This window comes from Vidua macroura, chromosome 8, assembly GCF_024509145.1.
Source record: "Vidua macroura isolate BioBank_ID:100142 chromosome 8, ASM2450914v1, whole genome shotgun sequence".
In the NCBI taxonomy this organism is placed as follows: Eukaryota; Metazoa; Chordata; class Aves; order Passeriformes; family Viduidae; genus Vidua; species Vidua macroura.
This window is the reverse complement of record NC_071578.1, coordinates 1449270-1476769: the sequence shown is the minus strand read 5'-3', so window position 1 is coordinate 1476769 and position 27500 is coordinate 1449270. Positions and strand designations below refer to the sequence as shown.

The 27500-nt window shown below is 44.9% G+C and overlaps 1 protein-coding gene across 5 annotated transcripts in view; it reads left to right on the top strand.

Moving 5' to 3' along the window:
• MGMT (O-6-methylguanine-DNA methyltransferase) overlaps positions 1-27500 on the top strand; it is a 135147-nt gene that overhangs the window by 89936 nt on the left and 17711 nt on the right. For 3 of the 5 annotated variants that reach the window (XM_053984195.1, XM_053984197.1, XM_053984193.1), the window contains exon 3: positions 10558-10718. In XM_053984195.1, coding sequence (XP_053840170.1) covers positions 10558-10718 — 161 coding nt within the window. The remainder of the gene's footprint in view (positions 1-10557; positions 10719-27500) is intronic. The other 2 variants (XM_053984196.1, XM_053984194.1) reach the window with 1 other exon arrangement.

Here is a 27500-nt window from a genome sequence, read left to right as displayed (position 1 = left end):
AAAAGCTTTTCCTCCTGGATGCAGAGGATGCAGGGGTGGCCTGTGGCAGGGGAGGGCTCTCTTGGCACCTGCAGAAGGGCCCATCCTGCCAGAGCCTGCCCAGAGGGGACCGAGGCGCTGGGGAGTGTTGGGAAGAGCAAACTCCACATCAGTTTGATCCAAATGAAGGAAAATACTCTTTATTCTTTTGTATTTTTGTGGTTGAGGCCAGATTGGTAATAGGCACAGCCAGTTCTTGACTGGTGATGCCATTCTGGGGGAGATCCTGCTGGTGTGTGTGGCAGCAACCTCAAAGCCCTGCAGAAAGACTTTGGAGATCTCTGTTAACTGTGCTGTTTTCATTGGGATTCATTTATTTTTCTGAGATGCTCTAAGGTGTCCCCAGAGTGTTCTGTTCTCCAGGTGAACACCCCCAGCTCTCCCAGCCTGGATCCAGAGCAGAGGGGCTCCAGTCCTGGAGCATCTTTGTGGCCTCTGGACTCACTTCAGCAGGAGATGCTCAGGGGTCACAGACTTTACACCCACACTGGGAACTCGCTTTGAAAAACGTCCTGGCAAGTTGAATTCTTCAGAGGTTCCTGATTTATCTGTATCTTAATTCATTTTAATGGGCTGGAGGATCTGCAGGTGCTGTTGATTATAATTCTTGGTGCTCACTGTCATCTGGAATTCATGCACTGACGCACGTCAAGGTGGACATCCAAAGTCAGGGCCCAGTTCCAATAATTCAGCCTTAAGTTTTTGTCCTTCAGTGTCCCTGTGCACCAGATCAGAGACCTGGGTCTTGCAGTGTAAGGGTTGTAATGTGTATTTTAACTCCCTTAGGCTTGGTGGATTTTTATTTTTTTTTTAAATCCATGCATAATTGGGATTATAGCTATCTGAGATACGTAGCAAAAAATGTAAATTTGACTTCAGATACCAGTTAGCAGATGGGTTATCACTGCAAGGCAGGGTGCTGAGTAGGGCTGGTGGGTTTGTGGCCATTGCAGAGGGCAGGGGATGGTGGTGGATCCCCAAAAGCAGCACTGCAGTGGGCTGGGGATGGTGGTGAATCCCCAAAACCAGAACTGCAGAGGGCTGGGGGTGGTGGTGGATCCCCAAAAGCAGCACTGCAGAGGGCTGGGGATGGTGGTGAATCCCAAAACCAGCACTGCAGAGGGCTGGGGGTTGTGATGAATACCCAAAATCAGCGTTGCAGAGGGCTGGGGATGGTGGTGGATCCCCAAAAGCAGCACTGCAGGGGGCTGGGGGTTGTGGTGGATCCCCAAAAGCAGCACTGCAGAGGGCTGGGGATGGTGGTGGATCCCCAAAAGCAGTGGGGACAGCGGCGCAGCGCAGGGAATGCGATGTGCGGTTTAAGGGTCCCCTGCAGCCAGCCCTAACACAGTTAATTGCCTGTGATAAAACCGACCTCCCAGGTCTGATGGGAGACTTCTTTTATATAAGAAAAAATGTTTTGCAACAATTTCTTGTAAGTGCTAAAATTAACTGACTTTCTTCTAACCTAATTAAAGCTGGAGCTGATGATATCACCTATGCTTAATGTTGCCGAACATCTCGGGCAGAGTGTGCTGCCGCTTGGAACTTGGCTCCAGTTCTGCTTCCTGCTTTAAAACATTTAATGTGAAGCATCTGCTCGCTTGTTGCTGGTTCAGGGTGTGCTCAATCTCCCCTGTTCTCAATCTAGAACAGGGTGGTCCTTCCCAACACAGAAGATGCACAGAAAATGTTTTTTTTTTTTTAACTTTTCGGCAAATTCTCCGGTCGTTCTGCTGCCAAACCTACTGATTTGAAAGGGAAGTATTTGTGAAGAGGTCACTCTGGAATTAGGGGTATTTGTGCTGTCTCAGTAGGGCCCAGCTGTTGGTGTTTGAAGGGTTTCATTGATGGAGGGGAGTGGGTCTCTCCAGGGAAGGTCTCTGAGCTGATAGAGCTGCCGGTGCTGATGAGCACCAGAGCTGACTGTGGTTGTCTTGGCCTGGATGATTCCTGCTAACACAGACGAGGTAGAAACGTGCAGGATGAAATCTGGAGAGACCAGGAATTAGTCTGGAAAGGCTGTGGGTGGGAAACAGGAAGAAAGCAGCACTGGAATGGGTGACCAGCGTGGAGGTGGAGCGGGAAATCTTCAGCAGAGCGGTAAGGTCAGACTGAGCAGCCCGGAGATGCTCCAGGCCACGTGAGGTCAGCACGGTGGTGGTGGCCAGCAGAGGAAAAGGGCAGAACTTTATAGGTGGCCTAAGGAGAGGACTGTGGACAGGAGCGACAGGAAAAGGGGAATGGCTTCAAACTGCCAAAGGGAAGATGGAATATTGGGGAGAAATTCTTCCTGTGAGGATGGTGAGGCCACGGCACAGAGCAGCTGTGGCTGCCCTTGGCACCCTGGCAGTGCCCAAGGCCAGGTTGGATGGGGCCAGGAGCAGCCTGGGATGGTGGAAGGTGTCCCTGCCCATGGCAGGGGTGGAACAAGATCATGTTTAATGTTCCTTCCACCACAAAGCAGTCAGGGATTGAGGGAAGGAGGGTGGCATGGAGCAGGCAACAAAGGGCACTGGGAGGCACCGGAGAAGATTGAGGTGGTTGAAGAACCAGAACTTGGTGGCTGTCCTTCCACCTGGCTGTTGCTTTAACAGAGATCTTTGTTGCTAATGGGATTCACTGCTGTGAAAACACAAGAAATGCTCAGGGAAAGGGAGCCAAGCCCACACACACAGAGCATTGTTTTCCCTGGATGTGTTTCAGGTGCTCCTCGGGAAGTCACCGCCGTGGTCTCGCAGTGCCACATCCCAGGGCAGGATCTTGTTTGAAATCTGTGTCTCCTTGTATAGGATTCCAATCAAAACTTTAATGGTCCAGGGCAGTGAGTAGCATTTAATGACCTTCAGTGCTATCACTTGAGTCTTTTGGGCATTGACATTGATTTTCCTTATCTTGGCATGTGGAGACAGGAGTCTCACTCCGTCCTTTGAACTGTTTGCTGGTGCACACCAGGAGCAGGGAATAAGCAGGAAGCAGCTTTGCAGGGATCATGGGCTTGGGCAAGCCCAGTTTGGCCCCCAATTTAATGTCATTAATTGCAAAAGTTGGGGACAAAATGACACCAATTTGATATCTTTGTATTTACTCAAGAGATGTGTTTATTTATTACTTATTGTAGCAATAATTTAATCTATTAACATATTATGTAATTAATTATCTATTTATTTGTTATAATATTTATTTGGAATTTATATCAGGTATATGATGCCCAAATCTCTGTGCAGGTGCTTCTTTCCCAGGGTTAAAGAGAGGATGCAGAATTTCTCACCAGTGAGATCTGTAAGAATTTGCATCCTCCAGAAGAGATAAAAACAGAATAAGGAAAACATTGCACAGGTTGTATGACAAGGACTAAGTCTGACTCAGCTCCAGTTTCTTGTGTTCTTCCCTAAATGCATCAATTTTTTCTTAATAGGTCTTAAAAGGAGCAGTGTCGGGGCTGTTCGACGGGAATTGGGGGTTATTGCTGTTTATTGCAGCTCTCATCCCTTTTTTAATCTCTCCATCCCATCATAGAGCCACTTCATTTATAAGCAGCTAAATTAAACTATGTCAGGATGTGCTTGGCCATGAATTTTAAACCTAAAAAGGCGCTTTGTTCGTTGATTCAGCTGTGGGGAAGAAATGCAGCAGAGCCACCCGGCTATTTGAACTCTTTATTTGCCACATTTACAATATTAATAACACTGTTTCCAGAAGTTGTCACATCAAGTAAAAGATCTTCATTCCGGGCTGTCTTTTGGGGCCAAATCGAGACTGGATGCATGCATTTAATAAATTGTAGTCTCAAGTAGTCATTTTGGTAAATAATTAGCTTGGGTGGAAGAATAAGTTAGCATATTGTATGCATCTAATGCTGCAAATGTACACCCAGCAAACTTTGCTATTAATCAACAGTCAAGCACTGTAAGTTGGGTCTCATACATAATGAATTGTCCTTAAACCTCCTGGGCTTCATTGATAGAAAAATAAGAGAAAACACCAGTGTGGTAAGCTTTGGAATAAAATTTAACGAGATTGCTCTGCATCCCGTAATCGGTTTGGAGTCATTAGAGACCAGAAAATTCAGCTGCAGTTTTGGGGTGGCTTTAGCCTTCATCTATCAAAGAAAGGCTGCTTAAATGACATTTAGGTGTGGATAAAATACATTTGTAGTTAATTTCACAATGAAGGCTCCAGCAAAAACGTCGACTCACTCTGTGTTGTTGTGGAGCCAAATAATAAGTCCCATTTTCATGTTAATTTTTGTGTGCTAACCATCACTGATGCTTCCTTTTGCAAGGTAACACAGCAGCTATTTCTCTAAGAGAAAATTAGTTTGGTAAGATAAGCACAGATCTGTGTAATTGTAAGAAAAGGACAGCCTTCAGTTTTCAGATAGTGCAGCTTTTTTCTGGTATGAGTTCAGGTGTGTGAGAGTAATGTGACAACTTGTCTTCTGTATTGTGCTGATAAAACAAAAAAATGCCATTTAAAAACCAATAATTTTGAAATTATTCTGGCCCCTCATATGTACTTCCTGGCAAGAGTTACCACTCAGGTCCTAGAGGATCAACAGTGACTTCTCCTGCAAATGTAAAAATTTACTCTGGTTTCAGAGCTCTGTTATTAACTATTTTACTTTTTTTTTAAATATATAAATATTAAGAATTATCTATGCTAATGACAGTCATGGAGCTCTGCACTGACAGTCACCAAGCTCTTCCCACCATTGGGGAAGAAAATCACAAAAAAAAAAAAAAGGCACAAAAAATAAAAATAAGGTAAAATTACAAAAGGACAAAATTTTAAATTGTGAAACATCACCTAAAAATTGATAATTTAGAATTAATAATGTAATCTGAGTCTGCCTACATGTATCAATGGCACTTCATTGACTCCAGGCTAGGAGGAGTTGCAATCTTTTTTTAATTGAGGAGCTTTTTTCATTTTTGTCTTAAACAATAAAAAAAAAAAAAAAAAAAAAAAAAAAAAAAAAACAAAACAAAAAAAAAAAAAAAAAAAAAAACAAAAAAAAAAAAAAAGTGAAAATTTTAAAATTGAAGTAAAGGGGTCTCTTCACTGGCTCAGTTTCTAAACCTCTCCTTAGGCAAAGCACTGGAAGGTGAGGTGATTTTCCAGGGATAAAACACTCAGGCGTGTGTGGCTACAGGCAGTGGAAGTGGGATTTTGGATGTTACATTCAATCAATTACACTTAAAAGACACAAAATATTTTATAAATAGACATCTATTTTATAAATATGTTATGGGAGCTGCTGTGACATTCTCCTGGTATTTATTTGTGCTAAGGAAGCTGCCAGCTCCTGGCTTTCCCCCAGGGAATGTGCCAGCAGATTTGTGTTCCATCCCCTTCCTTTCAGCCCAGCTCAAGGTCCACCTTGTTTCCCTTAAGTTTCCGAAGGACTGAGGCAAAAAGCAGCTCAGAAATAAATAATGAGCATCCTGCCACTTCAGGACATGGCCTCTCCCAGCATTTCTCTGGTTTTCATCGTGGCTGAGCTATTTGGGATGATCCCGAAGCCAATCCGCCGCTTACATGTTTATTTTGGAAGCACCTTAGAAACTTGCAGTTCTTGGCAGTGGCTTTGGAAGGAGCCTGTTAAACTGAAACAGGTGCTGCTGCTGCTTTCCTCCCCCTCTGCCAGAGCCAGCTTTTCCTTCCTTTCATCCCACCAAACGTCAGGAGAAGCGGGGCTGGGATGGAGCTTTGGGAAGACACCGCTCAGCGGTGCGGGTGCAGGGACGCCTCTCCCCCGGCTTGGGCAGGCTCTGGAAAGGGCTGGAATGGAAAGGAGTAGGGAGGATTGCAGGGGGAATGGTGTGGGATAGCTGTGGGGTGTGAAAACCCTAATCCTGGGCTGGATTCCCACGTTGGGATTGGTCTGGGGCTCTCTTGGACCTCACCACCACGGGCTGGAGATGTGCAGCAGCAGCAGTGGGTGCCTGGCCTGAACAAAGGCTCTTTGTGAGACGCATCCAACTGGAAAAAAAAAAAAGATACATTTCTTTCTAGATGCCTTTAGGTAGCTTAAAACGAGCTTTTATTTCTGATTGAGCAGTTTGTGGTTTTAATGAAGCATCCCACTGTAAAGCCACGTTGGTCGTGTGGAACTGAATATCCATTTACCCCAAATATCCCCAAAAAGTGAAGGCAGACGTGTGACAGACTTGTGACACTGCTGACATATTAGAGGGCACCACATTACTGCAAACGAAAAACTTCTGGGTTAAAAAATACAATAAAATAAAATAAAAATAGAAGAAAAGAAAGAAAAGAAAAGGAAAAGAAAAGGAGAAAAGGAAAAAAGAAAAAAGAAAAGAAAAGAAAAGAAAAGAAAAGAAAAGAAAAGAAAAGAAAAGAAAAGAAAAGAAAAGAAAAGAAAAGAAAAGAAAAGAAAAGAAAAGAAAAGAAAAGAAAAGAAAAGAAAAGAAAAGAAAAGAAAAGAAAAGAAAAGAAAAGAGAAAATAAAGAAAAGAGAAAATAAAAAGAGAAAAGATAAGATGCACACTAAACCCCAACAGTAGCAATTGGTTGTTGACCAGGTAAAAATACAAAACTCTCCACTTCAAACTTTTTGAGATGCCAGGCAGCCCCCAGCATAATTCAGGAATGAAAACAAGTGCAGTGACACACTCTGATGAAAGTGGAAGTGATTTAAATAATATTAATGCGGTTTAAATAAATGTTCCTCACGATTCCAGCCCCACTGAAAAAAAAAAAAAAATAAAAAAAAAAGGCATTGGTACTTTTTAAGGAAAAGATAAAAAATTCTCCAGGGTGAAAACAAAGCAGTCAGATTTAACAAAGCAGTCAGATTTCTTACACATTTTGTTTGGGATTTGGGTTTTTTTATTTTTCAATGAACACACTTGTGTTACTTTCTTGTGTAAAAGTAAAATTGCATCTTGTTGATCACAAGTTGAAGAGTTAAACTTTCCATAGGGCAAACAGTGAATGGCCACTTTGGCCAGCACCCTGTGCTGCTGGTGCCTCTGCCACCCTTTCCCTGGGGGTCACCCAGGGCAGGGCATTAAGAAAGGCCCTTTTTTTGCTTTTTCATTCCTCAAGTTTAGGCCCAGGTAGTTCGTGTGACTCTCAGGTGTGGTTTTTTCTCGAAATTCCAGCTTGTTCCTGTCCATCTTGACTCAGAGGTGCCCAAAGATCCGTGCCTGGAGTTGGGTGTTGAGAAACCTTCCAAGAAATCCGACACTGAGCAGAGGGATTTCCTTCCAGGGGGGGAATTTCCCATGATGTAACTCCTCTGCTCCTCTTACCAAGGTTTTGAGACCACTTGGACTCTGCTCTTTGAAAGGCCCTTAAGGCTTTGAAGCCTGAGAAAATCCTTTAAAAGGCAGCTGGTGTTTTCAGTGGGATATTTAATGCCGAGGTAGCTTGTGGAAGTTCTGCTATGCAAGTTTGGAGAGGGAAAGGGGAGGAGGGAAGGGCAGGGAGGGGAGGAGGGCCAGCAGAAGACACCCATGCATGAGTTATGTGCCTTCTTTTTCCCTGTTAAAGCTGTCAAATTCCCAGGAATAGCCGTCGCCATCTCTAGCCAAGCAAAATTCATGTGAAGGTTTTCCTTTTTTTGCAGCTCGCTGCCAGTGTGAAGCTCTGGGTGTGTGTGTTGGCACGTGGAGTGTGTGTCCTGCAGGAAAAGAGCATTCCTGGAGAGCAAATTCATTTCTGCCCTGCAAAGCATTCCCTTTCCTGGCCAAGGTGGGGGTGGCCGTGGAGGTGGCAGGTGTTGGGAAAGCCTCTGGTGTTGAATTGCTGGGGGAATGGCCCCACCAAAAACATCTGGAGATGTTCAGCAGTGGCAGGGCACTGTGATTAAAAGCAGCAATTAAAAAGAAAATGAAAAATAAATTCTATCCAAACGCTCCTGCCAGGGAGCACCTGGAGAAGTGAGGAATGTGTGTGGGATGGTTTGGATCAGAATAGAACCTTAAATCCCACCCAGTGCCACCCCTGCCGTGGCAGGGACACCTCCCACTGTCCCAGGTGCTCCAGCCCCAGTGTCCAGCCTGGCCTTGGGCACTGCCAGGGATCCAGGGGCAGCCACAGCTGCTCTGGGAATTCCATCCCAGCCAGGGAACAATTCCCAATTCCCAATCTCCCATCCATCCCTGCCCTCTGGCAGTGGGAGCCATTCCCTGTGTCCTGTCCCTCATCCCTTGTCCCCAGTCCCTCTCCAGCTCTCCTGGAGCCCCTTCAGGCCCTGGGAGGTGCTCCCAGAGTCTCCCTGGCTGCTCCCCACTTGTTTTGGGGGTGACTGATGGTGGCTGGGTGCCCTTGGGCTGGTCCCTGTCAGCAGCTGGAGGCAGAGCCCAGAGCTGCTGCTCCCAGAGCCAGGAGATGGAGTTTTTCTGTTTTATTGGCGTTTTCAGCCCAAATGACTTCCAGACTCACAAGAATGGGAAACAGGATGATGTGAAAAACATAAGGAAACCGTAGCTTTGAGCACTCTTCGTGCTCTTCTGGATAAATGGAGCAGAAAAGTCTCCCCACTTCTCTCCCAGGTTTCAGAGGAGTTGTTGTTATTATACTCTCTCATTATTATTTTGTTGTAGTTCTAACAATTCATAGTAAAACAGAGCCATATTCTGCTGTGTTGTACCTGTGTGAAATAGGGGATTATCCGTGGTGTTGGGAGCTTGGTTTGAAGTCCACCTCATGGGGATTTGTGCACAAAAGTTTGTGCATGGATTCTCATTCTTTTTCTTTAAGCAAAGATATTATTAATCAGGAAAACAGCATAAACAGGTTTAAAAAGCAACTTGATCCTACCTCACATGCATAAAGGAAAGTCAAAAGCATCAATTTGATAAATAAATGGAGAGAGAAATAAAATTGCACTTAACTCCTACCAAACTGGATCTAAAGCTGATTCTGCAGATTGGTTTTGCCCCTGCTCCAAGCCATGGACTCCTGGGCAGCTGCTGGAGTGCTTTAATTGTCCTTCTCTGCATCCCTCCACTTCCCCAGCAGTAATTAGAACCTTCAGTGGTTCACAATGAATCAGGAGCTGAGTCGGGGCTGGGGGAATGGCAGGATCCCTGCCCCGGCCCCGGGCACATCCTGGTCCCATCCAGGGCTCCTCTGGGCTGGGCCAGGCTCTGCAGGTCTTGGGTCTCTGCACAGCTGGCCTGTGGTGAAAGCAGAGCTGGGCTCTTTGATGCTGTTCCTGCAGCACCACTTGGTTCGTTTGCTTTGGATTTTGCTCGGAGGAGTCTCACGAAATCCTTTCCCCTCCTCGCAGCACGCTCAGGAGTTGGGCTTGGTTTGCTCTGTCCCCTGGCTGGCACAGTCACTCTGGTTTTCTCTTCCCTTGTCTCAGGTTCACACGTATTTTTGATGTTGGCTCAGTTTTCTCTTCATTTTCTTGCTTTGGGGCACATCCAGCCTCTCAGCAGAAGACTCTGCTGTTGAGGTCTAGCACTGAGGAACTTCTGGCTCTGTTTCCAGCTGGGAGTAAAAGCTGCAGGAATCAGGAAACCTTTGGAGTGGTGGTGAGGGTTCTGGATATGAGAAGATTGCTGGTGATGCCACTGTTCTGGCATCACCCTTGATGTCGTGTCCATCATTTCCCTTGGATGCAGTGCTGATGGGCTGTGTGTTTACTGCTGTCCTCACACAGGTCTCTGCAGTTCTGAGAGAACCCCCCCCACCACACCCCAGCCTTGGGAAACACCAGGAGAGCACCACCACCCCCTTCCCAGCACTGCTCTGCACCCCTGGAAACATCCAGCTTGGAAAACACAGCTGGACACGTGCAAATCCAGGGTTTCCTTCTTCGCCGCTCTCCTCCACACCTTGCTCTTCCAGAGGGAAAAGCAAAAAAGAAGGAGCAAGGGGAAAAGCACATTTTTATTTACAGGTGCATTCTGTTCGCTCACTTTGCTCCTCAGCCCCTGCAAGCACGAGCTGCCATTGAAAATCAAATGAATTCTCAATTGCTTCCTTCCAATTCAATCAGGGGAGGGAAGCAGAGACTGCCACGGCGCTGGAGGAAGCGGGGAGCTGCTTCCTTCCCTCCTTCCCCAGGGATGGCCTGGGGACAAGGGACTGCACCCCCAGGGGACACAGAGGAGGAGCCTCACCTCTGTCCCTCCTGGAAGCACGAGGATGTGTCACCCACCGTGGGCTTGGCTGGTGTTCTTGCTCCCTGACATTTCCCACCTGGCTGTTCCCTCGTGCCCATCTTCTGTGGGTTTTCTTACAGGTGTTTATAACACTGCGTGGAGCTGATCAGGGTGAGTTTTTGTCACTGCTCTGAGGAATCCCTTCACTTTTCTCTGGGAAGAATAAATGTCTGAGTCCAGGTTAAATGTTTTGAGGTTTTTATTTTGCCGATGCTGAGTGTGAATGCTCGGTTTTATCACAGAGTTGTTTTGCCTGGAAGGGACCTTCAAGCCCGTGTTGTTCCACTGAAGGGACCAGGTTGTCCAGAGCCCTGTCCAGCCTGGTTTTGCCACTTTTACCACTGTAACCTTGCACTTTTCTGTGTCTCAGCAGGGCAGAGCCCTCGGTGGCTTGCGAGGTGTGCGAGGGGGCCGAGGAGATGCCGGAGCCCCTGCAGCAGTGCACGGCCTGGCTCCGAGCCTACTTCTGTGAGCCAGCGACCACAGGGACCCTGCCCGTGCCAGCCTTCCACCACCCCCTGCTCCAGAGAGGTCAGTGCCACCCTCCCTGCCCTCTGCCACCAGCCTCTGGCTCCCGTCTCCCTCCTCCTTGCTCTGTAAAACAATGTGGCTCAGCTGCCGGCACTGAAGGGTCGGGGTGTGAGCACACCTGAAGGGGTGTGAGCTGCTCCGTGAGCTGTGGCTACCTAAAGTAGCTTTTGGCCACCAAGAGGGGGGAGGTTGAGGCTTTGACATCACTCTCTACAGCTCCCTGACAGGAGGGGGCAGCCAGGGGGGCTCTGGCTCTGCTCCTAAGAAGAGTGGAAATGGCCTCACATGGCATCAGGAGAGGTTTAGGTTGGAGATTTGGGAGAATTTCTGCCTGGAAAGGGCTGTCCAGCCCTGGCACAGCTGCCCTGGGCAGTGCTGGAGTCCCCATCCCTGGGGGCATTTAAAAGCCTTTGGATGTGGCACTTGGGGACATGGGTGGCCTCGGCAGTGCTGGGGAACTGTTGGAATTGATGGGATTTTCCAACCTCAGTCAGATTCTGTGGTTCTGTGTCCCTGTCAGGAGAAAAGTGCCAGGGAAGCAGTCAGGGATAGGCTGTGTGAGGTTGCTGTGGTTTTATTCCTCAAAGTTGTCATAGATAATATTTTTATACAAAGAGCATTGTTACCACAAAGTTGTTCTATTTATGAATTTAGATAAAAGCAGCACCTGAGAAAAGTTCCTCCTCACCATTCCCCATTTATGAGCTGTGTTCCTGAAGGCCTTATAACAGAAACTGATCATTTGAAATGAAATGGGTCCCAATATCTTTAATAATAATAATAATAATAATAATAATAATAATAATAATAATAATAATAACAGCAGCTTTGTTTCCATCAGCATCTTCTGCCCTTGCTCTCCCATGTTATGCACATTCCCCAGTGCCAAACCTTTCACAGTCAAGTTCCAGGGAGGGACTGAGGAATTTTTTTTATTAGTTGGGGTAAAATGAAGTTGTGGAAACTTTGAGGTGGATGTGAATGGGCAAAGCTGGTTAGGAAATATCACTGCTGCTGCTGCTGCTCCTACAGCAGCAGGGGAATTCTCCTTCCCAGATTATCCACCAGAAGACTATAAAACATTCAATTTTACAGACAAAACATTATAAAAAATATATAAATACAACTTTTTTTTTTTACGTTTTCATTAGTTTTCCTAAATGGGCTCCTGAATTCTTTTTAGCTTTGTGAATGAAATTCCTTGGTGTAAGCACTGCTGGTCTTTAGCTGCTGGTTTGGGGTTCAGCCCTGAGGGGTTTGAGTTTGTAGAAGACCTTGGTCCATCCCTAGGGCACAACCTTCCTGTGCAGGCAGCACTGCAAGGCACTGAAAAGCTTCTAAAAGAGGAAAAATAAGGATGTTTGTTAACAGGAAGCTTCTTGAGGGAAACAGTCACCACCCTTGGATTTCTGAGCAAAGGAAGGAAAGTTCTTCAGCGCCATCCAAGCTCAGAACCCAGCCAGGAGCTGTGGCAGGGCTGGGACGTGGCTGGTGGCTGTGAGCATCAGCTGAGGGTCCCTGCAGCACCATGTCTGGTGAGGGGGGGCACTGGGGGTGCCCACTGGTCTCGGGGTCTGTGTCTCTGTGAAGTCTTGATGACCCCAAGATTGTAAAAGTCCTTTTTCCCCCAGCCCGAGCCGCCAATGAAGAGGTCTGGAATGCATCCAACTGCTTTTTCAAGGTTGTTTATTTCTTCTTATCTAAACATTCTCTCTCTGACCTGCCGAGATCCTCTCAGCAAGGCAGCCATGGCCATCTGCACCGAGCCTTGGGCAGCTCCCACATTATATACTCAAAACTCCGTGTGCCATGGTTACCATAACGTGCCAATGTCTGTCATTGATGTTGGACAGTGTGTCTGTGCCTGAAACCAACAGAAAAGTGTCACCAGCACAGCGAGACATGGAGGGCAAGGAGAAGGAGAAGAAGGTCAGGACATGCCCAAATCCCTCCATCTTCTCCCCTGAACCCCTTATCTTAAAAACCCCAAAATTCTACTTTTTCACCCTGTGTTAACTCAACTACCACACTGCTCAAACCCTTGTGGTTTGTAATTCCTCACACAGAGTTGGCAGCTTTTCCCACGGGCTAAAATGGAAGCCACAGGTGTTTTTGACTTTGTGCCAGGGTCTCTGAGTCCCCTGCCAGGGTCTGGAGCCAGCCAGGGCAGCCAGAGGGGTGTGCTGGGCTCCCACACTCTGCTCCTCAGGGGTTTGGGTGTGACCAGCACAGCACGGGCTGGGCGCTGGGCAGGGGTCTCATTCCAGCACCTGCACATCCAGCTTGTTTTAATTCAGCTCCCTCATTCGCTCCTGGCCTGGCCCAGGTGTGTGTGTGTGTGTGTTTTACATCCTACATCATGGAAATGCTAATGAGGAATTAATTGGCTCAAATCACAACGATGTGAGAGCGTTTCTGTTCCTCTGTCACTTTGTCCCACTAATACTTTCATAAAACTGAAAAAAATTTATGTTGGAAGGAATTTGGAAATAGATGTCAAAAATTGGAAGGAACTGGTTTTAAAAGTTATTTCGGAGAAAGGCGATGTAAAAATCAAATTATGGTGGATTGCACTTCAGTTTATCTGCACATCAGAATTGCAGTTTTGCTAAATTAGGAATTTGGTATTTATTTGCTTTTACACATTTACATTTGAAAGTGCCTGCTCATTTCTCCAGGCACTTAAAAACACAGAACAAACATCAGTGAGAGCTGAGGATCCAAAGCCAGGAAGGCTTTTTCTCATCTGATTTTCTGACATTTCTGTTCAGCAGCAGCTTTTCAAGTGGGGCCCTGAGCAGTCTGGGGCAGTGGGAGGTGTCCCTGCCCATGGCAGGGGTGGAATTGGATGAGCTTTCAGGTCCCTCCAACCCAAACCAGGCTGGAATTCTGTGATTCCATGATCACCAAAACCTGTGGCCCTTTTTCCCCCCTTCCCTGCAAATGTGACCATCTGCAGTGTTGCTCTTTGAGAGGGGATTCAAATTCCATACTCAAGTGTTTTTGTAATCAGGACTGACTGTTGCATAATTTCTTCCTAATCAGTGCTTACATCAAATTTTATTTTATTTTTCTGCGCTAACTTCATCTGGGGACTGGAAGGGTTTTGCTTATGCCAAAAAAACACATTAAAAAGGTTCCTCATCTAACAAAAAGAATGTGTAAAGTGCTTTTGGGATGAAACACTTCTGAATTTGTGGTCAGTTTTCTGCAACTGCTTTTGTGCCATCTTTGAAGACATCGTTCCTTGTGGAGAGAAAAATCGTGACAGCCAACTCTGACATAACAAAAGCAGAGAGATTTGCACATTCAGAAAGAGATGATCTGCTTTATATTCATTAAGAAATTCTATAAAAATTCAGTATCTGCTCTTTCAGTGGCTTCTTAATCTTGAATTTTTCTAAAGTGCCTTTAATGTTCTAAATTAAACGGGGTAAATGTGTCTAAAAGCACTTAAAATACAAAATCAACCATTCCTCTCGTAACTTGGCATTGGCAAAGGAGGAATGTGAATAATCTTGAGGCAGGCAGGAGAATCATGGAATCACAGAAGCATGAGGGTTGGAAAAGACCTTTAAGGTCATGCAGCCCAAGCGTTCCCAGCAGCAGCACCATGCCCACCACTCATCCACGTCCCCAGGTGCCACATCCACGTGGTTTTTGAAAGTTACCAGGGATGGTGGCTCCACCACCGCCCTGGAGTCACTGTGCCAGGCCTGGGCAGCTTTTCCATGAAGAAATCTTCCCTAACCTCCAGTCTAAACCTCCCTGGCACAGTTTGAGGCCATTTCCCCAAATCCTGTCCCTTGTTCCCTGGGAGCAGAGCCCGACTCCCACCTGACTCCCTGTCAGGGAGTTGTGGAGAGGGAAAAGTTGGGTTTCCCAGCACCTCCAGGAGCTCTCCCTTACTGGCTCTCCAAGTTATATACAGCCAATATATTCATTTTTAAACATAATTGAAAATATGGAATAATTATTATTATAAATATATTTTCTATTTATATAATAATATAATTAATAAATTATATTAATAGATTATATTGATAAATAATTATGAAATTATATTAATAATTGATATTTTATATTAATATCTTTTTATTTTATATATTATTATAAGTAATTTTAACAACCTGTGTCATGGCCAGCATTGAGTGTGGAATTTCACTGAGCAAAGAGGAAGTCAGGTTTTCCCACTCCCCTGAGTGGGACATCTCAGAAAAACCCCTGAACATTCCTAATGGGAAATGATTGATTGCCCTTAATGTATCCCGGTCATTAGCTCCTTTATTTTTTTTTTTAAGCTTTTTTTTTTTTTTTACATAAAAAAATTGGACTGTTATTATTTTGAGGGCTGGGGTGGGTGATTTGTTGGTCTGGGATACAGGGAAGGCAATGCTGACTTGGCCACTCCTGAATTTCCTGCCCTCCCTTTGTGGTTGGGTGGCACAGGGTGGCTGTGCTCTGTGTTTGCAGTGGCACAGGGTGGCACAGGGTGGCTGTGCTGTGTGTTTGCAGTGGCACAGGGTGGCACAGGGTGGCACAGGGTGGCTGTGCTGTGTGTTTGCAGTGGCACAGGGTGGCTGTGCTGTGTGTTTGCAGTGGCACAGGGTGGCACAGGGTGGCACAGGGTGGCTGTGCTGTGTGTTTGCAGTGGCACAGGGTGGCACAGGGTGGCTGTGCTGTGTGTTTGCAGTGGCACAGGGTGGCACAGGGTGGCTGTGCTGTGTGTTTGCAGTGGCAGGGGTGGCACAGGGTGGCACAGGGTGGCTGTGCTGTGTGTTGGCAGTGGCACAGGGTGGCTGTGCTGTGTCCTTGCAGTGGCACAGGGTGGCACATGGTGGCACAGGGTGGCACAGGGTGGCTGTGCTCTGTGTTTGCAGTGGCACAGGGTGGCACAGGGTGGCTGTGCTGTGTGTTTGCAGTGTCAGGGTGGCACAGGGTGGCTGTGCTCTGTGTTTGCAGTGGCACAGGGTGGCACAGGGTGGCTGTGCTGTGTCCTTGCAGTGGCACAGGGTGGCACATGGTGGCACAGGGTGGCACAGGGTGGCTGTGCTCTGTGTTTGCAGTGGCACAGGGTGGCACAGGGTGGCTGTGCTGTGTGTTTGCAGTGTCAGGGTGGCACAGGGTGGCACAGAGTGGCTGTGCTCTGTGTTTGCAGTGGCACAGGGTGGCACAGGGTGGCTGTGCTGTGTGTTTGCAGTGTCAGGGTGGCACAGGGTGGCTGTGCTGTGTGTTTGCAGTGGCACAGGGTGGCACAGGGTGGCTGTGCTGTGTGTTGGCAGTGGCACAGGGTGGCTGTGCTGTGTGTTTGCAGTGGCACAGGGTGGCACAGGGTGGCACAGGGTGGCTGTGCTGTGTGTTTGCAGTGGCACAGGGTGGCTGTGCTGTGTGTTTGCAGTGGCAGGGGTGGCACAGGGTGGCACAGGGTGGCTGTGCTGTGTGTTTGCAGTGGCACAGGGTGGCACAGGGTGGCACAGGCTGTGCTGTGTGTTTGCAGAGCAGATGGCTCATTAGAGCACAGGACAGAGGAAATTGGAGCCACAGCAGCCCCGGGGTTCTGCTCCTTGCCTGCCACGCTGCCCTCGCTGGATGAGTCCTTTGGATTCCTGAGGGTGGAGTTCCTCCATCCAGTCCCTGTCCTGAGGGTGCAGGCCTGGAGCAAAGCTGAGCTTTTCCCTCAGTCCAGCTCAGTCCTCCTGTTCCTTACCTGAGCTGGGAATTCCTGTGTCAGGCTCAGAGGTCTGGAAGTGGCATTAGGGGCATTGATGGCTTTAACCTGAAGGAGGATCAGTTTGCTTTGGATTTTGGGCAGGAATTGTTCCCTGGCAGGGTGGGCAGCCCTGGCACAGGGTGCCCAGAGCAGCTGTGGCTGCCCCTGGATCCCTGGCAGTGCCCAAGGCCAGGCTGGACACTGGGACAGTGGGAGGTGTCAGGACCATGATGGACTTCAAGGTCCCTTCCAGCCCAAACCATTCCATGATTCTGGCACATTCCAAGCCAAAGGCAAAGCCCAGCTGTGCAGGATGATCCAGGAGGAGCAGCTGGGGATGGAGAGCAGGGAGGAGAGCTGAAATCCCCCGTGCATGATGTAGGTTATTCATCCAAGAGGGGATATTGATGAAACACCTCATACCTAATGGGAGCCTTCAAAGGAGCTGGGAGCAGCTCCATTCCAGTGCCTGGGTGACGTAGCCAGAGCCTGTAATCAATAATTACCCTGTGATTTCCTGCTCCTCCAGACTCTTACACTGCCCAGGGGTGCTGGGAGCACGGGGAAATGCCAGTTCTGGGATCAGGAACCTCCTCACTCTGGGTGTCACCCCCATGGAGTCGGAGCCGTCCCTGGACTCGCCCTCCTCCCTGGGGCTCTGGGATCTCCCCCCTGGGAAGCTCCCATGGAGAAAACCCTTCCATAGCACATCCTGAGTACTCTGCACCCTCCCAGGAGCTGCACTTGCACCTCTCTTTTACTCCTTTTGCACTTTCTAAACTATAAAAAAAAATCCCAGCTTGCAGCAAATTAAGAAAGAAAAGTAAATTTTTTTTCTGTATTTTCTGACTGTGACTCAACAAAGGCCAGAGTATTTTTTATTTTTTTTGTGGACAGAATATTTAAATCACAAGATTGTGGGGCTGTTCATTTTTCTGCTTATGAGATGACAAATTCAACATTATGCTTACATTTAAAAGGGATTTCAGGGGCTGTGCTGCTCACCCTAATTATGATATCCTGAGAGTAAATTTTTCCCACATACAATTTATCCATAGACTTTTTCAATATATAAATATATATTTTAATATAAAAATATTCAATATATTATATATATATAAAATATGTAAAAATATATAAAAATTATTTCAAAAAGAAAAGCATTCACATTACTAAAATGAATTACAGATCTCTTTTCCCTTCCTTTAAATTACAGTAAAAAAAAAAATTTTTAAGAATAGTTGACTTGGTTGAGATATTGTCAAGTAAAGCTGGAAGGTTTGAAGCTTCAGGTGCCAGTTCATGGATAAACTGTCTGCAACTTTTTAAAATACATATTTTCATGTTTCAGGCATGCACATGTTCAGGTTCAGTGTATTTAGTCAGTCCTGTGGTGACCTTTTTGTTCAGGTGTCATTAAGATCAGACTTTTGATTAGATTTTGCTTCAAGGAGCAGTCCCTGGGATTTCATTCCTTTATCTTAGAGATAGAGATATAGATATTGATATAGATATAGATTAGATAGATATAGATATAGATATAGATATAGATATAGATAAAATATAGATATATATTTATGGTTAAAGTATAACCATCCTTAATAGGAAAAGCAGCAAACTCAGCCAACAGGGAGACCAGGAGTTCCAGTATCAGCTCTCCATGGTTTCCTTATTTCCTGTAAAAATGGAAAATTCAATTAATTTATCTAGGAAAGTGGGAACCCACCAGGTTATATAAACTATGGACATGGATAGATGGGAGATTGGGCAGGAATTGTTCCCTGGCAGGGTGGGGAGGGGCTGGGATGGAATTCCCAGAGCAGCTGTGGCTGCCCCTGGATCCCTGGCAGTGCCCAAGGCCAGGCTGGACACTGGGGCTGGGAGCACCTGGGACAGTGGGAGGTGTCCTTGTGTGGGACTGGATGAGCTTTGAGGTCCCTTCCCACCCAGCTCGTGGGATTCTGTATTTATATTTTGCAGTCTTGAGCTGCTCTGTTCACTTGCTGAGGAGGCAGGACTTGCCCTTTCCTAGGCAAATACAAAATGTCATTTTCACCTCTGATTTTTGCTGCAATTTGTGAAATTCTCTGAATTCGGTAATAGAGGTTCAATTCATTAAGGGGAAAAAAAAAAAGGTTGATAAATGTTTCTGATTTTCCCTTTCTCAACCCTGCAGCTTCATCAGACATGCAAATACATTTCTATTTAGGCTTTTAGAAAGTGTTAAATATGAAATAATCTGCTCGGAAACGTTCATACTTCACATATCTGGACATGGCAGATTCAAGTGCAGAGAGCTGACAAGCTTTCCTATTTCTGTCTGCCAACTCAAAATTCAAATTCCAGAGACTGGCATCTTCTTTTATTACCATTTCATGTGAGAGGAGTTCTGATAAGCAGAAAGTCACTGTTTTGTGAGACATCTAATGGATTTTTACAATTCAATACTTTCCTACAATTTTCTGCAAACAGAAATCAATCCTCCCCAACCTTCAGAAATGCAAACAGCAAAACCCCAAAATAGCCCAGTTACTTTTATACCTCCAATTCTTTTTCCAGCCCAGTTGGCCCATTGCTTTCTATCAACTATATGTATTTAAAAACAAAACTAAACAAAAAAAAAAAATCAATACAAATGCATTCTGGACAGAAATATCTGCAGAATTCCTGACCCAATTCCTGTTGAATTCAGACCAAAATTCCCATAATTTCCAGTGGGAGCCCATGCGGTTTTAAGTGTATCTTAAATACTTTTATTGAAGTGTAACATAAACTTTAAGGTATTTAGAGATTTTAGAGGAGCTAAGATTTTAGTTAGAGACAAGCCTTAGTGGAGTTAATAAAAATAAAGGGATTCTGTAAGTAGGCCTTGATGAAGTTAAGAGTTAGTAGTTAACTAATAATTGATTGCTTGCCAACACAATGTTTAGTTAGCTGGGTTTATAATGGAGAATATAGAAACTGACAAACAGCTTTTAGGAACATAAGACAATTGTGGGCCTCCTCTGTTCTGAAACCAATTGAAGACAGGGAATGGGAGTTCTACCAAGGTTCATTTGTCATATTTGCATTGAAAATATTTCATATTTGCATTGAAAAGGTAGAAAGGGCAGAATGAGGAAGACTTCATTTACTTCCTCATTTTGGGACCCCTCCCCATGAAAGGGACCACCGACCCATTTCAAGGAACAAACTACGCATGCTTAATAGCTTTTGGAATGATTAGCACACGAAGCGAGGAATGGGATGGACCAAAATGATGAATATGTATTTGTATTTTGGGTATTCAATTCTGGTGTGGATAAAAGGACTCTGTAATCATTGGAAAGGTGTGGTGTGTGTTTGGGAGCTATCCCGCACGCTGCCCGGCGCAGCAATGAACATACACGTTCTAACTTTAAACTGTTAGGGAGTTTTTGTCTGTCACAGTTGGATATTGGTGCTAGATCAATATCCAGATTTCTTTAATAAATCAGAAGTTCATAGGGTAAATTGTCTGCCAGATGTGGGCCATTTAGGACAATTCAGGCCTTCTTAGGTGCAAATTTCCTTTTTGGCAGCACTGATTCCAGATGTTAATGGGGTTTTGGTGGAGCCTGTCAGGGTGTCCATCACTGCTGTGACCTTGGAAGGGTCTAAGGGTGGAGAGAGCAGTGTGTCTGTCCTGCCATGGGGAAAGCAGTGAAAGGGTCATTTATTTTAAAAAAATTAATTCTGCTTCCAGCAGGACAATCCTTTCTTGCCAGCATTCTTAACATTATTACAGCTAGGCCATAATTAGAATGAAGGAGCATTTTATAAATAAAGTAGGATGTTTTTAGGTAAAAGTGGGTTGAAGGTCCACAGCCAGTGCCCGCCTGTGCAATGGCAATATTTTTACTTGTTCTCAGACAATTTGAGGATATTCAACATTCAAGACTCTGAAACAGCTGCAGAGATTTGTGGATCTTATTACTCCAAATTTTTGGAATATCATCAAATATTATCAAATTATTCCAGACTTCTGTTTAGAAAGAAAGGGTTTGTGTTTTGGTGATGGGGTACTGGGAAGGAATGGGAGGGACTGGGAATGGGAGGGTGGGGAGGGACTGGGATGGAATTCCCAGAGCAGCTGTGGCTGCCCCTGGATCCCTGGAAGAGCCCAAGGCCAGGTTGGAGCACCTGGGACAGTGGGAGGTGTCCCTGCCATGGCAGAGGTGGCACTGGAGGAGCTTTGAGGTCCCTTCCAACCCAAACCATTCCATAATTCCATGATAAATATTTGCACATAACTTCAGCTGGACTGAAATCAGGGCAGCTTCACTCTAAAATCAGCAGCTCTAAAAGCCACTGGCATGTGAGGCTTCTTTATAAAGTGAATTTGCTCAAAATCACATCCCTTTTCTCCCCATGAAATAAAAGGAATCAGTTGACCCTGATCTAAGAAACATTTTGACCAACCTGGTAACTTTTGGACATTGCTGCTTGTAGATGAGATTTAGATTAAAAGGCAAGAATTGAAGGTGGGAAAACCCCACCAGTGTAGGAAAATGACTTTTTTATCCAGAGTCGTGTGCTCATCTTCACCCAGAGCCCCAGACCTCAGCACCTGCTCTCGTTGCAGACCTGTGAGGAACAAGTTTAATTTAATTCATTTTTCCTTTGATTTGTTGGCTGGCTTGCCACACATGCAGCCCCACGTAACCTTTGCACCCCTCCTTAATAAAAAACCCTTGCAATCAAGATAAAAGGAAAGGATTCTATAAATACAGCCTCCCACACCCGTTTTATTAATGAACTTTCAGGCAAGTTTACTTAAAACCCCGTATCGATAGGGAATACCATCAATACTCATATGCATTTAACCTGTTTGGTGTTTCAAAGGTAATGTGCTTAATGGGACTGTTACTATGGTGAGCACCTTGTTTCTAAGTAATATTGTTCATTTTTTTGGGGGCGGGGGGGAAATGACAATCCAGTGACATTTCTGACAACCTTTATATTAGGGGCACATAAATAAATCTGTCTGAGGGAAAAAAATATTATCGTAAAGGTATTTTGCTGCATCTTGGCCTAAGGATGCCCCTTTCTGACCCGTTTCCAAGATGTTTTGCCACATCTGCTGACCAGTTTATTTGCTGATAAACCCCTGTTTTTATTCTGGGGGAAACAAGGTCTCACTTAACTGGAAAAACACACTTTTCACTAGAAATTTGCATCCCGCACTCTTCTCAGAATAAAATATGCAAGAACAACATAAATGGCATACTCCTTTTTTTTCCTTTCTTTCTTTTTTCCCCATGAATTGGGCCTTTGATGTTCAAGAGGAGCAAGTATTAAAGGACATCCCTAGAAGGCTGTAGAAATTGTCCCTATTTATGACAAATGTAAAATAGTACAAATCTAGCTGAATGTGATGGTGTCATTAGTTTGTGAATCGCATCCTCGAAAATAACTGTGGAGGAGCCAAATCGGTTTAAAAGAAGATAACAAAATGGTTTAAGCTACTTAGGTTGAATGCCAATTATATTTTAATATTCAACTGAGCATATTTTACTAAGAAAAAAGGCAGCGTCGACGCATGCATAACTCATTGGCAGCGTCGACCAGCTGTGCCACTCTTCTCTTCGAATCACTTTGTGCATTTTAGTAGCATGGTAATTTAGTAGAGAACTACCTGAGTGATGGCATTTTCAATGAGCAGGTAATCTACAGAGAATTTTTATATGGTTATGAGTTCTGTGCTTCAGCCTGGCAACACAAAAATACATCAAGACCAATTACGGTATCAACTTCTTCAGCGTGATACCCTTGCCACGCAAGTGCATGTATTTCTGCCCCAGGCATTTCAAATTGCATCTAATTTGAAATCTTTGGGGTTTTAATTAATTTCAGAATATATGGAATTCTTCATTAGTACCTGCTCTGAATAGCAGATTATACTTCTCTCAGTCTCTCGTTAAAGAAGTAGGCTGTGGTAAATAGCATGTTCAAGAACTGATCATTTGTGGTGCCTGGATATTGGGAACAGAAATAGTGAAATGCAAAATAATATCAAAAAGATTATTAGTCCAGTGAGGGACTCTTGATTTGTATTTTAATGGAATTTTACATTTCTCTAATGATTTGCAAATTGTCCTCTGATTATAAGATGCATTAAGCTTTTCATTTTAATGGAGAGACACAGCCATTAGCAGAAATTTTTTTCTGTCTTCTTTTAGAGTGCTTCCCTGCAGCAGATAAATATTGAAACCATTAACACCTTTTGATGTACTTTATAGTGCTGCAGCTTGGACCAATACATGAATGAACATCACCCTTTTATATTTTAGCACTTTGCTGGAAGCTCCTGCTTGTCGTTCCGTGGAGTGAACAATGACCGGAGCCCGACGTTTCCCTATGTTTATTTCCTTGTAATTAATGTACCAAATGTTTCGGGGAACATCATTCATATTTAATGCCAAAAGAAGTAGTAAAGCCAACAGAAGTCTAGATCTGAAATGCAGATGGAGGGTGCTGTGACCTTAGCTCTGACCACCCTTCCAGGGAGGAGGGTTTGTTAGGGATCCGCGGTGGGCGAGAGCACAACCGGCTCCTTTGTTGCAGGCTCCAGAATACACCAGCACTCTTCATTTGTCAATCTGAAAGTCAAATTTCCTCCTTGCTTTCAGCTTAACGTGAACCCTAATGTTGTATAAACATGTTGTGCCTGTGCTGACTTCATTGGGTTAGGCAGGAGAGCACGAGATGAGGGAGCAGCCTCTTTCCTTGTGGCGGCTTGAGGAGGATTTTCCTGATGCTGCAGGTTCATGTAAAACACCAGGCTGTTACATCAGGTAAACATGTGGTTATGAACCTTCTTTAGATGCTTTGGAAAATCAAATCATTCTTTAAGAGGTGCAGGACTGGGGTGTTTCCCCAACCCATCTGCTTCTTACCTCCAAATAACCCAAATTTCTGCCTGTGCCTTCGCAGACTCCTCCTCTCCTGGCAGGTTACCTGTGAGAACTTCCTCCGAGCAAGGCACTGATTTTAGGCCTGCCTGTTAATTGAGCAGCCTCGAATCTGTGAAATCCCATCAGGGGTCACTGGTAGGACTGCTCCTGTGTTTGCTTCCAGGATGTCTGTTTAAATAATCTGGATCTCGGGAATTCCAGTTGCAGTTCATTTAAGCAGCGCTGTGTGATGGCACCGGGACCAGTCAAGAGGCTGAGTGACTTCATGGGATCACACTTCACCTCTTCCCAGTTGTTTTGTTGGCTGCTTGAAATACATACTCCTTAAAAGAAAAAGAAAAAACAAAAAGAAAAAAACAAAAAGAAAAACAAAAAGAAAAGAAAAAAAAAAAAAAAAAAAAGGCAACAAAAAGCAAAAACACACCTTAATTTTGAGACTGGAGCCAGAAGATTCTGGGAATTATTTGCTGCTGCTGCAGCATTCTTGAAGGATGTTGTGAATTAGTGTTTGAAAAGTGCTGTGTACATCTTACCCTCCATCCATTAGGTATTTGCAACTCTTTTTGTATGGCAGTGGATAAATAGTTACATTTTTATTGCATTTAAAACTACTTTAATGAGTGGTTTAAAATAAATTGATACTAATTAATTAATAAATTAATACAAATAAAGATTAATAAATTAATACAAATAAAAAATCAGTTAAAAATAAATAATACAAATAATAAAAAATCAGCACTTTGATACTGACTTCATTTGTATGCAGTGAGGAAATAGTTCCATTTTATTGTATTTAAAGCACTTTAATGAGTATTATTTTTTAAACTGTGCACATCTACAAAGGAACTTACAGAAAGCTGAAGAATTTGCTGTTCCTTTTTTTTTAGCCCAGTGAGGATCTTACAACTTTGTTCACGTAGTGGAGCACATTTGCATTGCATGTTTCATATATTAATTTTCTAGGCCAGGTTATCTTTGGGCAACAGGATCTTCACAAAGCAACTGAGGGTGCAGATTTCTTGATCCAGAGTCCTTTGGGAGTGGATATTTGGGGCCGTGCCGAAAAATTGAAACGGTAAAAACTCCTCATCAGTGTAACTCTAAGTGGAATTATAGAGAAAAAAGCAATTCTGTGGGAAGCAAGGGAAAAAATAGAAGAGAGATGGCTGGGGCCTCCCAACGTCCTCTGCCTTGCTGGGGGAGAACATCAGGATACCTGTGCTGAGTAATCCAGTGGTGACCCAGTGTGCTCAAAGGCTTGCAGAGAATTAATGTTTCCTTTCTCCCAGATAACCCTGGCTTGGTGTTGCCATGTTCCCTGAGTGGATATAAAATAGGTTTGTGGAGGTTACTTGGGGGACGCAAGGGATTCCTTCTGGCTGAATGTCTTGGATTGGAAGGGAATTTAAAGCTCCTCTAGTTCCAAATCTATATAACATTCCAAATCTGTAGCACATGATATTGCAGTGTGGGAGAAGAGATAGCCCTGTTCTTGTAAGATGACAAAACAAATTCCAGTTTGCAACATCAGTTCTACACAAGCTGATGTCAAAATTTGTGGATTTATTCCCCTTTCATAGAATCCCAGAATGATTTGGGTGGGAAGGGACCTCAAATCCCACCCAGTGCCACCCCTGCCATGTCAGGGGACACCTCCCACTGTCCCAGGTGCTCCCAGCCCCGGTGTCCAACCTGGCCTTGGTTTACTGCCAGGGATCCAGGGGCAGCCCACAATGCTGCTCTGGGAATTCCATCCAGCAACCTCACCACCCTCACAGGGAAGGATTTATTCCCATCTATCCCTGCCCTGTGGCAGGGGGGAGCCATTCCCTGTGTACCTAGCACGTCACTCCTTGTCCAAGAGTCCCCTCTTCAGCCTCCCTTTTTCCTTTCCTCTTTCCTTTTCCTTTTCCTTTCCTTTCCTTTCCTTTTTCCTTTCCTTTCCCTTTCCTTTCCTTTCTTTTCCCTTTCCTTTCCTTTCCTTTCCTTTCTTTCCTTTCCTTTCCTTTTTCCTTTCCTTTCCTTTCCTTTCCTTTCCTTTCCTTTCCTTTCCTTTCCTTTCCTTTCCTTTCCTTTCCTTTCCTTTCCTTTCCTTTCCTTTCCTTTCCTTTTCCCTTTCCTTTCCTTTCCTTTCCTTTCCTTTCACTTTCTTTCCTTTCCTTTTCCTTTCCTTCCTTTCCTTTCCCTTTCCTTTCCTTTCCTTTCCTTTCCTTTCCTTTCCTTTCCTTTCCTTTCCTTTCCTTTCCTTTCCTTTCCTTTCCTTTCCTTTCCTTTCCTTTCCTTTCCTTTCCTTTCCTTTCCTTTCCTTTCCTTTCCTTTCCTTTCCTTTCCTTTCCTTTCCTTTCCTCTTATGTTGGAGCCCTGCAATGATGACCAATAATCTTGTAGGACCTATCTATGAATTTTAGAGCCCATGTCTCACACTTCCTTCATGGTGGTTCTGGATTCTGTCTCCTGAGGTGGGATTTGAGGTTCTTGTTACGGTTTGTCACTTTATTTCTCCAAATTTGCCCAGTTTGTGCTCAATTTTGCTGCCCAGTTTTGCACTCCCAGGTGTAGTTGATGATCCTGACCAAGACCTCAAACCGAAGGCCCTGATGAGTTGGAAATTTTGGTGTTAGTGAGCTTAATTTATAGGGATGAGTTGGAAATTGTGCTTTATCAGGGTGTGTGAGCATTGAATCCTTCACCTACACCTTTGTTTTGGATTCACTGATGTTGGAATGACACTTGCAGCATATCCATAAATCTGGGGAGTTTTCTGCAGAACCTCCCTGCTTGTCCCAGTCTATGACCAGAGGGTCCTGCCTTCCCATCAGTGTAATCAGGAAACTGCATTTATTCTGATTGATTTACTTATTTACTTATCAGCAAATCCTCTGATTTATTTAGGGCCTGTGGGCAGGTTTGGGTGTCTCGTTAACAGGACGAGTCAGCCTGTGAGGCTGCTTTTCTGTTGAGTTACAACAAAGCAGAATGAGGTAAATTCACTTTAATTTTTGCCATTTCCTCTGGAGAAGGAGAGGGGTGACCTTCCCAGGGCTGGCAAAAACAAGAATTCCAAGAAAGGGAGGGGAAAAAGAGGGTAGAGGTGGGACCTGGAGGTGCATTCAGTGTACACCACCAGGGATTTCTGAATTTTGGGTCAGGTGCTGGCCATTGGTGACCTCTTGTCACACAGGGCCATGAGGGAGAGCAGTTCAAGCTCTGTCTGCAAGGTGCAGCTGATGAGGAGAATTTTGAAGCCGCCCAGGTGAAGTTCTTGGTGAGTCCCAGCTCCCCGACAAAGAGAAATAGAGGCAAGTCCCTCATTTATTTCTATCTTGAATGGGGAAATAGAAATTTAATTTTCTGGCCCAGTCACTTAGAAATTGCAGCTGAGCTGGTGCGTGGTGTCTCTGGAAGGCCCATTCCGAGTCTGTTCCAGAGCAGGAGGAAGGGTTGTGTAGCAGTAAATAATGATAAAATATGGCCAGTTAAGCTGAGTTTGCAGTGATAAGGCAGTGGTTGAGTTTCTGTGATCTGCAGGTCTCTTGTATTTATGCCACCAGCAGTTCCTGTGTGGATTTAGAATGTCCATAAAGTCAGTAAAAGGTTATTTTTACCTACTTGGCGCAATTTCCTGCTCCCAAAATCGATGCATTTGAAACAAAGCAAGAAATATTTGGTCCTGGAATGAGATTTTGAATGGGAAATGTTAGCCCGGAGAAGATTTCTGTCCCTGACCATTCAACCTGGAGTTAAGGCATTGTAGAAATACCAACAGGTCTTTCTTGGTGCCTCAGGCTTGAGTTGCAGATTTGGGATCTGTGTCTTGGTCTCTGCCTCCTCTCCTAAACCTCTCCATGTTCCCTGCAGTGCCCAGGTGGGAGTTAAGACATCCCCGAAACAGAACTGGGAGTGTTTTGCTGATTTTAAGCCACTTGTAATGATTGATGGAAGTCTTGCTGTCCCAGAGCCTGTTGGGAAGAACTTCTCCATGAGGTACTGCCAGGAAGCTAAAAATACATAAACCCCTGAATTTTCTGTTAAAATAACAGTATTAAATAATTAGTGATTTTCACCATGGCACTCCCTACTTCTAAAGCAACGTTTTAGTGCTTAAAATATACTAAATTGTTGCTTTTTATTGGCCAG